Source organism: Syngnathus floridae, chromosome 11, assembly GCF_059516105.1.
Source record: "Syngnathus floridae isolate MCC-2025c chromosome 11, RoL_Sflo_1.0, whole genome shotgun sequence".
NCBI lineage: Eukaryota > Metazoa > Chordata > Actinopteri > Syngnathiformes > Syngnathidae > Syngnathus > Syngnathus floridae.
In genome coordinates this window covers 13,293,432-13,305,882 of record NC_142423.1, presented here as the reverse complement: position 1 = coordinate 13,305,882, position 12,451 = coordinate 13,293,432, and the positions used below count along the sequence as shown (strand labels likewise).

The 12,451-nt window shown below is 44.6% G+C and overlaps 1 protein-coding gene across 4 annotated transcripts in view; it reads left to right on the top strand.

The window, feature by feature from the left end:
* Positions 1-167: 167 nt before the first annotated feature.
* arhgef10la (Rho guanine nucleotide exchange factor 10 like a) overlaps positions 168-12,451 on the top strand; it is a 57,099-nt gene continuing 44,815 nt past the window's right edge. For 3 of the 4 annotated variants that reach the window (XR_015861286.1, XM_088389490.1, XM_088389492.1), the window contains exons 1-7: positions 168-482; positions 5,842-6,087; positions 7,100-7,127; positions 9,689-9,783; positions 10,857-10,928; positions 11,004-11,134; positions 12,004-12,099. Coding sequence is in view for 3 of the 4 variants with exons in the window: in XM_088389490.1 (XP_088245616.1) it covers positions 5,847-6,087; positions 7,100-7,127; positions 9,689-9,783; positions 10,857-10,928; positions 11,004-11,134; positions 12,004-12,099 (663 nt within the window). In the remaining variant the exon portion in view is untranslated. The remainder of the gene's footprint in view (positions 483-5,841; positions 6,088-7,099; positions 7,128-9,688; positions 9,784-10,856; positions 10,929-11,003; positions 11,135-12,003; positions 12,100-12,451) is intronic. The other variant, XM_088389491.1, reaches the window with a different exon arrangement.

The window sequence follows — 12,451 nt, the reverse complement described above, 5'->3', positions numbered from 1 at the left end:
ATAAATGTGAAGCGAAACGCGGAAGTGGCCGTAATTGGCCACAATTCCTTTCCACCCGCCTTCTTTGCCCCCTCAACCTCTGTCACAATTGGTCCAAACCCCTACCCCGACGCCTCCCATTGGCCACTTGCGTGGTTTTGACCTGCCTCGCCATTGGCCGGCGTCGCGTGAGAGCTCTCCCTCAGTAGCGGAGCTTTTGTGCGGCTGTCTGGGCAACAGCGCAGGGTCGCGGAAGGTGGGAGCAAGGAGGCGAAGCAAAGAAAGGACAGAAAGGGATGGAAACGGGGGCGAAAGCGCCGTTGAAAGGGCGGCGAGGGCTTTGCAGAGAGAGGCACGACGACGCACAACCGTAGCCGGCTAGCGAGGTGACGTATGAGCGAGGACAACTTGCCAGCAGGACGCCAAACAAGGAACCGCCAATGATGAGAAGTTGCATTTTGATGGGCGTTTAGCAGGAATAAAGCAAGCCAGAGGACGAAGAGGTGAGCCTTTTTTCTTTGCATTTTGCAGACGCAGAGGGAATCATTGATGGGGGTGGGAGTAGTGCTGGCTCGGTGGAGACTTGGGGGTCCAAGGGCCTCAGTTTGGGGGTAACGTTCCATCCATGAGAGGAGGATGAGACTTGTGGTGGCTTGACGCCTTTCAACAAGGCCTGCCTGCATGCACTACTCGGAGATGCCCTTGTAGTCCATTCAATTTCTTTGGGTGAGGCACGGGTTGCACCCTGTACTGGTCCCCAGCCAATCATGGGGTCACAAATAGACATGCATGCTTTCATTTTTAAGCAGCCGTTTCGGTCTCCTCTGAACAGAACATGCAAATCACAGATTGAAGAAATCAATGCTATTGGTAAAGTATAAATAACTCGCTGTCTATAATCATACCATGTTTAATTACAAACAAAATGAATAATTATGATATTGCAGCTGATTCTACATGACAGTGACAATGTGTGTCTGTCCCAGCTTGCTGCTGGCGAGAGAAGTGCTCCACAATCTGGACTGGTCGCCGGCCGGTCTCAGGTCACATGCAGTGCAAGGGCAAGGTCAACACCTTTGTCGTTTAGTACTGAAGACATTTGGGTTTCTCATCGAAAGGTCAATATTGGCTATGCTGTTTGTGCAAATAGCTCTTATGGTTTTTCCCTCTTCTTCCCAGCTTCAAAATGGTTTCGTTTTCTCCCACAGTCAACTCTTTGCTCTTCATGTTTGCCTAACAGCAAATGAAATATTTGTGCAATCGAACGTAAAGGCAAGTCACTTGTTGCAAGACTTGAAAAACCAAAGCTGTTCAGTTTTGAGTCACAAAGTAACACATCACAAAGTAAAAGCTATTACTCTAAACTTTCATTCATGTTATGATCCGAAACCCAAATGTCTTCAGTGTGCAACAAAAGCTAAGGAATTGAGAGCTTCCCCTCTGGAGACGGACGTCACGCTGTGTCTTTGGGGGTCCCGGGCTGGGAAATTAAAGAGGAAGAATTTACATTTCCTCCATCTTGAAGGGAGTGGGGGGCGCTGGGGGTGAACGGGCTGACTGTATGGCATTGTTGTCTTCTTAGTCACAGATTTTAGCCCGATCCATTCAGGCACCCCGGAAGCCCGCACATGCACGCAAAGGCCTCCTTTGAGAGGCTCGCTTGACAACAGCACCCGGCTGGGAAATATTGCACAACGGGGATGTGTGCCCGCTGCACAACAAGGAAAGGGAACACTGAGCCTCTGGTCTGGAAGACTTCCTGATGGATGGCAGGAGAGTGTGCCCGGGCTCCTTTTTTGCAGTTTGTCCCAATTCTGTTGAGCAGTCTCAGTTTTTTTTTTTTTGCAGTTTGTCCCAACTCTGTTGTTGAGCGGGTTTGCTCGTCCCCACCAAAGTCATCGAAACACGCCTTCGCCAAACATGCTTTTTGAATTAGGAACAAACAAATGCCAAATTTCAGAAAGTCTTTCCTAGATGAATAATTGTAGGCAATACAAGTTTTGTTTGATAACAATTATGTATAATGAGGATATTGATTTAGCTTGCCTCATATGGTTTGTTTGTGTTGACTATTCGGAGCGTCCAATCAGAAGGGGGCATGTTTGCTATGATATGATGTCTCTCAGCATTTGTTATCTCTAGACCAAAACCATATCCTGCTTTGTTTACTCTCTATGATCTTCCAAGCGTTTCCAATGAGTCTCAATTCACTCATTGTGACTCAGGGTTATTTTATGCAACAGGCGTTGTGTGTAAATCTTCTCGGGAGTCTGTGAGCTCCAGAAGCCTCCCACTCAGGTTAATAAGTCTTGGACTGCCAACCAAAAACATTTTGGGCCCGTCCCCAAGGACCCGGGGTTTGCTAAATAATCTTTTTCAAGATCGGAAGTCTTCAGACAAAGCGGAAGGAAACGCTGCAGGATCATCAGCTCCCTGCAGCGTTTTTGGAGCCTCGTCTTGCGTAGTCGCTTACCCCGAGTAAAATCTAAAAAATTGCATTTCCTCGTCTCTGCTCACCCCCGCTTGTGTTTTGATCGGTGCTCTCATTTATTCTTAGACAAGACTTTTACGGTCACTTGGTGCACTCTCGCTTTTTTGTGCGTCTGATGGCAGATTTACAGTTGTTTGCAAAGTCTTAAGTGCTCCTCACGTATTTCAAGCGGCCCAGTAAACTGCTGCTTTCAACCAGGCTCGTGTTGCTACCGGCAATGGCATCGGTGCAATCGGCGTTGCCACTAATTTCGATTGCTTTGGTCCATTTGGCAATCCTACTCCAGTTGGTTCATTGGTCACTCCACTCAATACCACCTTTGCTCAACAGTGGGGGGATTTTTTTTTGTATGTAGGTCAGGAGATGGGTGTGTAGGAGTCAGTTTCATCTGCATTATGTCATCTTAACCCCCCCCCCCCAAGAAGAAGAATAGCATTTTCTCTGTTCACGCCCGGCCTCTTTGTTTTGTCCAAACTGGAGTCCTTTTATGACTCATCCAAAAACCTTTCATCCCACAAAATCTGCACGGACTACCTGTCAGGTTGGTTCTTCAAGCCTAACCGAGAACCTGGATGAATTTTAACACTATTTTTTTGTGCATCAAGTCATGTCAATCACTCGTGGATTTTTGCTATCGTAACATTAATATAGGGGAGCGATCACAAAATCAAAGTTTTCATGTGTCACTTGTCAGAGAAAAATATACGTTTGCAAAAATAAGCCTGTATGCAGGCTGAATTGGACTGGAAGGCGTCAGTTGCTTTTTAATGCAAACATATCCATAACAGCAGTCACACCTCACGCACATTCCACTGCAGGCTAAGGCGGTGCGTCCCGGCAAAAAACATCCAGAAATTAGTCAGCGAGACTCGGGTTGCGAGGACATGCCAGAGCTCGTCGTCAAAAGCCAAACTGACTGCATTGTGTAAATCGGAGATGAAAGCAGTCAAGAAACCTCAATGATGCCTTCACCCCAAAAAAAGTTAGCTGGCTAGCTGGCTAGATTGATTCTGTAGATAAGTAGATATACTCAGGGCTGTTGTTTATTTAACTTTTTACAATTATTTAATATTCACCTCCAAGGTCTGGTCAGACTTCAGCTTGGTTTCATTCCCGGTCGCTATGGCAACCAAGCTACAATGTTCCCGTGACGTTCTAGCTCCTAGGTGATATTTTTCTTGGTCCAAGTATGTATACTCAGGAAGCACTGACCTAAAGTGTCATCCATTCATCTGTCCATCCGTTCATCATCCGTCCCCTGTGGAACACCACATGACATCACGCAAAAATGAAACCTTACAAAACAAAATGGCATGAAGAAAAGCCTTGCTCATGGGCAGTGTTCAGGAAACAGACTACCTGTAGCGGTCTACCTGCAACTACATTACATATTTGGTCATATTTGTGAGGATTGAAGTCTTCCATCCTCCACCCCACTAAGCCAAAAGCTGGTTATGCTTTTATTTTGGACTTTTCTTTCAGCCGTTGTCCCACGAACAGGAAGTGTCCTTCTACTTTGACACGAGAAGCGTCAAAGCACACAGCTCGCAGCCGTGGCCCAAATGACCTGTGAGCGAATGAGCAAGCACGGTGACGAGTGAAGAAACAATGCTTTGCTGCAGGCCCATCCGAGGTTTTCTCCCCACAGAAGGCTCATTGTTGCTGGCTGGGGGCAGCGAGCGGGCCGGCTGGACAAAACCGGAGGATGAGACCAGCCGTGGAATCTCCTCTGCTTGTAAACAGAAAACATTTTTGAAGGCGCTTGCACGCTTTGCTTCGTCGGCTTTCAATTGATTGAAAAATATGCACGGCCGGGGATTCCAAATTCAAAAACGGCATCGTCGAAAAGCAATGGTGAGATGTAATGAGATGGTGACAAACATTTAGATGCTGACGACAACTTTTTTTTTTTTAAATTTTGGACAATTGACACGTCGTTCTGGCCTGCTGGAGCCCGAGAATGTGTGGGTAAGGGAGGCGCTGATTAAAATGCAAAGCAGATGTGACGGTCTCACTGGGCGCTATGTTAACATGAGCAGAGAGGTTGTCGCATAAAATCACTGTTTTGTAGAGCTGAGAAACAATTAGCCTGCGTATCTTGAAACTGTAAACTGGAGCTCAAATGTACGATTTAATCACAAGCCTTGATTTATGTGCTGCTTTGTTGAAGGAACATGATTTCATTGCCATTGGGGTCAATGTTTCATTGTCCTTTAGCACCTCATAAACTAGTTACTGTGGTTAAGCATCCTGTGATGTGGTGAGCCAAATTGACCCATTCTCAAGTTTTAAAATGGAAGAGAAAACAAAAAAAACAGTCCTATTCTTTTATTACCCTCATTTACTTTAAATGTATTTATATTTTTAAATTTCTTCAATTTTTTTTAAATTTAATATCTATTTAAAAAAAATCTTTAATTTTCTTTAAATTCCAACATCATATTAAGAGAATTGTTTTAAATGAAACAAAATGCGTCATGATTTGTTTGTGTAAATATATATTTTTAAATTTCTTCACATTTGTTCAAATTTAATTTAATTTTTTAAAACGTTTTTTTTCTTTAATTTTCTTTAAATTCCAACATCATCGTATTAAGAGAATTTTTTTAAATGAAACAAAATGCGTCATGATTTGTTTGGCACACCCTGTCTATTTTTTATCGACTAATCACGCAGCAGTTCACGCTGACCCTTGAATATTTTTGTTGCAGCAAAAGCAAACATACTGTAAGTGGAGGGCTCGAACTGTAAAAGCAGTCCAGGCACATTTCCTCTATTTTACTACCCACAGAAGTAACAATTCCTTTCGACCGATGGACGACGTGGTCGGACGCTGTGGCCGCGGGGGGGAGACACACACGTCTTAATTAATCCGCCCCTAAGCCGCCTTCGGACCTTTTGATTTAGCAGACAGACTTGCGAACCACCATATGTCACACCAGTTTTGCTCTTTTTATACTCTTACTGCTTCCGCATTTTGTTTGGATTTACTGGCCCCCAAAGCTTCTGCATCAACATCTCGCTGGCAGTTGTGTAATGTTTTTAATAGGCCATTTTATCTCAAAGGCATTATATATGATTTTGTTAAGAAGCTTAGGACATTCCGGCCCCCGCAATCTGTCTGCCTCATTCCCTCTACCCAGTTAAGTCTTATCACAAATGATAGAAATAATAGTTTTCTTCCTGTTTCGCTGCCCGCAATGGTGACGGTGAACATTTCCTTCCGCAGTGAAAATCTGGCAAAGCAACGAGTCTTTGGAATATAAGGCCTAATTTTGTCGTTTTAATGAGACACTCTCAGTAATTTCTTTTTGTGCTGACCAAGGTAAAAATGGCTTCCAACGTTTGATCTTCCTAAATGTCTTCTTTAGGAGCCATGTCCACCGCCTTGTCTCATCAACCGCCAAAGCAGGACAAGGAGGTGGTGGAGGAGGAGGAGGAGGAGGAGGAGGAGCAAGGCGAGGAGTTTGTTTTTGACGACAGTGAGGACGAGGAGAAGCCCCCCGGAGACGGTCACCGGCTTCAATTGTCAGGTCCGGAAGTCCTTAAGACGTGCGAGGACGCGCCGCGGGACGTCAATGACGTCACGCCACAGGAAGGAAGCAGCGGCAAGGAAGGTGAGACATTCCTTACCGGCATTTCGGACCTTCCAGAGAGGGCTCGGCTCCTGTTGACTCTCTTCCAAGTGTTTGGCAAAATATGAACCTTCGGAATTTTGTATCGTTTGATTCCTGGCACGAACCGTCATTCTGTTTCGCATTTTCCTGTTTTGTGTTGTGACTTTGGTGACGCAAGGGGGAATTCTAATCAAGTGTAATGGGGCTCCTGTTATGTAAGAAGAAGAGTTTTCAAATCACCCACGTTTACGCCTCGGGCTCGTGACACTAGTTTAACCCGCCGTTACCTTTGTCGGACGCAGTAAAGTCGCACATGTCCGACCCTGGTCCCGCTTTACGACCCGACTCGAAATAAGCGTCTGCAATCACTTAGCAACACCGAGCACCTCCTGGGGATGCTTTGGCCTCCCGCGCAATGTTGCACATGTTTCGGCCAAGAACGCAAATCAAAACCAGATGGCTGACATCATTGCAGTTTTGCAAGTCTCGTAAGATGGAAGGCCCCGGTGAGAATTGATCTCGCACGACCATGCAGTGGTTCAAATGAGTGGTGTAATCACTGAGCCTCAGCCTCCCCCCCCGAGTTGTCACCGCGACCATCAAAACAGCTCTCAAAATATCTGTTGACGAGCCAAAATTGAAAATACATCACCAACGCGGAAATGGAGAAAATGAGCAATAAGTGCTTCTTCTTGTTTTGATGGTTCTTTGAGAAGCTAGCAGTGAGAGTAGCGATAGAAAACTGGTTTACTAGACCAACCGCTGAGCTACCAGGCCACGTGTTGACCCTCAAAAAAGCAAATTAATCTGGTTCTGGCCTACATCCTTTTATCCAGATCATGCTTAACATTGCCACTTTGACCACCAAGTCCAAACGAAGCCCCGAGTACATCTGCAAAACGCTGAAATAATCCAGAAACACAACAATGCCACAAAATTGCCAAACCACGTTGACTCAGTCAAGGTTGTCATTCTTCTTGCTTTCATTAATGCCTCTTTCTCTTTTTGACAGATGTTCCAGGTGCCGATTCAGCTCGTGGGTAAGTTGCTATCACATCCCAGAGATGCTTTCGAACAACGGTAAAGTCGAGACGTACTTTAAATGACTTTAAATTTGAGTTGTGATCACGATGACTCCCGTGGTCGCTTCATATTGACCCCCCCCCCCGCCCACCTGTCCCGGTTGCCCCAAAATGTGGCCTTCTAGGAAGTGTGCTCAGAAACCTTTACTCTCGTAGGCAGGATTCCTGTGGACTTTCCTGTGCTAGGAAAACTGGCCCAGGTGCAAGTCGATTTGGGTGTAGTCTTGTTTCCCACTTTAGTGGGTACCACCTAGACCGTTTTGTGCACACTTTGGTTCTCTTTTTGTTCAAATGTATATATTTTGGATTGATGTCATTTGTAATTCTAAAAATTGTGATTGAAAACTACTGCATATAGTACTCAGTGGTCAAGATGTCACGTTAAATAGTTTTTTTTTCCAGGCGTGGCTAAAACAGCGGCCAGTTTGGCATCCAACGTGAGTCCACAGTGCTGAACGAGATAATAATTTCGAGCTAGCATGTGCTTTGTTATTATCCTGAAGATTTATGGAGCATCACAGAGAAGAAATGTCTCTGGAGCCTGCTTCTATTTCATGTTCTCAGGTGGCCCAACAACATTAGCGATAGTGTACAATACAAAATAATTATAAAATACACGAATGAAAGGTACAATAAAATCAAATACAATAAAATAAAAATAAAACTTTGCTAGAACTTTTCACCTATTTTATTTCTCACACTGTTTGCTAATGTCAGCAAGCCTGCGAGATTGTCGAGCTACCTCATCAGCTAACAGTTTTGCCCCCATTTTGAGTTTATTTGTGCTGCTTTATTTGCTTATCACCACTCAGTATGGCGAAACTTCTTCCTGTTTACATTCTTGTGTCTAATAAGAGAGTGAGGTCACAGGGTACTTTGGAATTTTACTGAAGAGCAAGGCGAGAAACAGACTTTGTTTACAAACATGATTGGAACCGGAGACAACATCTCATTTTCTTTCCCAAGAAAAACAGACTTTGATTCGCTGCTGTCTACAATTTCAAATGTACATAGCGAGTTGCTGGTTTCATTTAGTCAAGCTAGTTCTGTGCAGGACATTAATAGAGGAGTGGCGTGTATATCCATGCAGACCCAAGTTTTGGTGCCTACAAGCCCAAAAAGTTTGTTAGTAATTGAGCATAACGTGATGAATTTATGCTATATGTAAATGCGAGGGCTGCACAGGGCCCAGTGTGTGTGCGAGTGCATTTGCGTGTGTGTGTGAGGAGTCACGACAAGGTCCTGACTATTTCTTGTGCAGGAATAATTTCTGCAGAGTCCACAATTTCTGCGTTGCCTCAGTCAATAAGTTGAGCTCTAAAAACGGTGAGCTATCAATAGCAACTTCCCACCATGGAGGTGTCAAGAGTGTCAGCACTTTTAGGAAAAATATTACATTACTTTCCTTTTGTTATTGTCGATATATTTCTCCCCCTTTTTTAATATAGCCGTTACTAAAGGCAGCGTTCCTCTTGTTCCTTAAGGCCAACATTTACTTTTGTTCCTTCTTTTTTACACGCTGACGGATAGTCTTCACGAAGCCCACCAAGAGGCAACCATGACAACTGAGTGCGACTTTATTTTTCAGCACTTTATCTCCACCTTGGCTCTCTTTCTAGTTCACGCTCCTCCCGGGAAGCTCCTTTCAAGTGCGTTTATCTTTCACGTAAAGCCCTCCCGTCACCTTGGCTCCATGTGCTGCATAAGCAAAAGAATTAGCTAGTAGGTACCATGAAGAAGTAATTTTGTAGACTGGGAGAATGGATAATGACAGTGAAAATTCATTTTTACGTTTCTACTCAAGTATCTTTCAGTTTGTACTTGGTTACTTTCCCTAAAGTAAAGGATTTGAATCATTCATTTTACGCAGGTGGATATTACGCGATAGTTTCAGCAAAGCTCACAAAGCCCAAATGATCGCCTCCTGTCACCTCATATTTATCTACTGTCGAGTCGTAATGAGCCTTGTAAGTAATTTAAAACAAAAATCACTTAGACGTCCCCTTTAAGTGGAGCGTGTGAGTACTTTTGCCACCTCTGTTTCCACTCCATTGCAGGAGTGGTTCAAAGAGAGGAGATGTCAGTTGATGGGTCTCAGGCCTCCAAAATGTGCAGCACTCCCTGCTGGAGGCCAGGGGGCAGCACAGGAGGAAGGGCGGCGGGCTTAAGAAAAACAGATGGAAGTCTGAGGGATTTCACATCCACTTTGGGCCAGAGTCGGCGATATTTGCACTGGCCGAGAGATTCTCACGCCCTCTCCTCCATAAGCTCCCCGCTCTGCAGACAGGCAGTGTTTGAGTTTAAACAGGAAAATATTTGCCCTATGTTGTAATGTGTTTAGAAAACAGTTAATAATTGGTTAAAAATTGGTCTCGTTTTGCCCAAAAACTAATATCGGCCGATTAAATGAATAATATATATTATTCATTATACTGTAAACATTTTTGAGGGGAGTTAATCTCTTGTTTTTTTTTTTTTTACTGTTGGCCTCACTGTGCTGATGTTGTGGCATCTCGCAGGGCCCCTGCAGCAGTCGAGCCAATAACGCTGGAGCAGGATTTGGGAGGCGGCCATGCGCAAACCGAGAAGGAAAGCTCCGGGGACACGCCCGAAGGTACGCGTCGGAATGACTTTGACAACGGGAAGTATCGCCGCCGTAGATTAAAGCCGAGCTCACCTCAGGAATCGAGTTCATTCCGACATTTGGCTTGGATTGTTAAAGCGGCTGCGGGCGACAACGCGGTGACGCGGGCGGCAGGGGAGCTTGATCTTAAATGGAGGCAGCGCTTCTCACGCTTGATTGATTTCTCCAGCCAGAAATAGGCAGTGGTTTCTATCAAACTACGTAATCCTCTGTCACCGCGCAAACCTGAGCCCAATCCGATTACGACGGGGTGAGGATCAATTGCAAAACATTTCTGTGCGAGACAACTGCAAAGAAAAAGTTGCCTTGGAAACGAGAATTCCAATACAAATCGGTATTTTCATCAAATTCATTTTAGCTGACTGTTGTTGGTCTGCTGGATACTTCCAGGCTACATTAGCAACACTTTGTACTTGATTTCACATATTTTTTTAAAATATTTTTCTTTTACAGTATTGATCAGAATACCGTGTTCAGGGTTGTTAGGTTGCACCGAGCATGATTGTACTTTCTTTGACTTAAATTCCCTGCTTCGTGCAAGAGCCATTTTCCCTCCAAATGCTTTGAAGGCTCACACTCGATAGCTGCAGTCGTTGTTTTCCCCCGGCAGCACAAACGTTGGTGTTGGTAATCCTCTTTTGTTTTTTGGTAGGAAAAACAGCAGCTTTTTTTTTTTGCAGGGAGCTGCCTTGGAAATCGGCTGAGTAATCCGTGAAGGAATAGACTTTTCTAATCAGATAAATAGAAAACAATGATTACGTCTGTTGGGCGGCTCAGGAGAAAAGCCACGCAGACAAATGACAAATCGATGAATGCTTAGCGGGCTAAATTTGGCTCGTAGTGACGAGGAGTTAAGACGCCTTGCAACGTGCGACAAAATTAATGGATTATTTTTATTTTTTTTCCCTTGATAGTGGTGAGAGTAGTAGGTCTCAAAACAATCACTGCTCACGTACTTTCATTGCAACACATTTGCATGTATTTTTAAATTTTCTGAGGTGAAATTGTCACTTAATCGTAATATGCATACATGTCTCCACCAGCCACACGTGAGGTCGAGGTTGACGTCATCTATGACGACGTACCGTGCGAGGAACCCCTCTCCCCCGATGAAGGTGCGTGCAAGATGATTCCACCTGGAACCTCATGTGGGATTTATTTTTTGATACCAATGGGTGTGCGGTCCGTAGATACGCTCTACGAGGACGTTCAGCGGGACTCGTACGCTCCATCCAGTGCAGGCACCGGATGGAGCTCCAGCGAGTTTGAGAGCTATGATGAGCAGTCGGACGGCGAGAGCAAAATGCCTACACGCAGCAAGGTAAATTACACTCGGTTACATCTGCCAAGCAGCCCGAGCTGTTGCTGGGAGTTCTTCATACGTCCCCTCAACCAATTCTGCAATGTTAATAGTGTTGGGGATTCATCTTTGTTTTTTTTTAAGTCACTTTCTAAGTTGTGATTGTTTTTTTGGGCCGGTGTTTGGTGAATTTTGCCAATTTACAAACATATCCCAACGACATCTGTTCCTCTTTCATCCACTGGACGGCGCTGTGGCCACATCTCACCACCTGGCCTGTGCTCTATGTAATCTACTAATATGAGGGAGGTTATGCTTTTTTTTTTTTTTTTACCCAGCTGCGTGCAAGAGTTTGTTATTCAAGGGACGCTCAATCGATGGCAGCGCGAAGAGGGGGAAACAAAAGCGTGATATATGTAGACACAGAATGACTTGCTCAGGTAATTAAAGTGCGGGGGCCTTTGGGAAAGTCTGTGCACTTTTCAGTCTGCTGAAGAGCTGACTTTAAGAAGAAATGCTGGAGTAATTACTGAGGAAACATTAACTATTAGGTTTTGTAGTTCCATAACACATTGCTTTTAATTTGTTTCACCCAATTAGTTTTTTTTTTTCCCCCTTTCCTTTTTTTTTTTGCTTTCCCACTGTGGAACTGCGGGGCTTGATTTTTCTTTTACTTTCACACTTGACCCTTTTTGACGGCTCTCATAAATCAAACTCCCCGAAACACATTAACTGCTCCTTGCTTTCACTCCTTGTCACTCTTCTGACTCCCGTTTTGGTTCGCGTTGATCATTTGCGTCGCTGCCACCCTCCTTTGCCCTCTTTTTTCCGGCTGCCTCCCCATTGTTTTTCCTTAACGCTGACTCGCCACCCCCTTGCCTCACCTGTAGCTGTCCCCCGAAGTGCGGCGACTGAGGGAGCGCTGCGCCCGGACCAAGCGTGAGCTGGCTATCAAGCTGTCTGGCAAGCACAACTATGACCTCAAGGTATCTCCCATGTGTGTTTACGTGTTTGCCAACAGGCTCTGCTGACTCTCGGGCCATACTCATCCTTTCCTGGACGTCACAGAGACCTTGTCTTTGTCATGTCTATTGTAGTTCTAAAAAATGAGTGTAATTCGACGACTGAAGTGATAACTGCTAGTCGGTTCAAAATGCATGCTGGCTACCAATCCAAGCATCTGCCATATGTGTTTTTTTTTTTTAAAGCCAAAATATCTGAAAGTTGAATTGTAGAAATAATTATAACTTGAGTGGAGAGGCAGGGGGTGCTCCCATTTATTTCAGCTGCTTGTGCTTGCAACTCATCCTATTGTACCGTTAAATATGAAAATGTCAT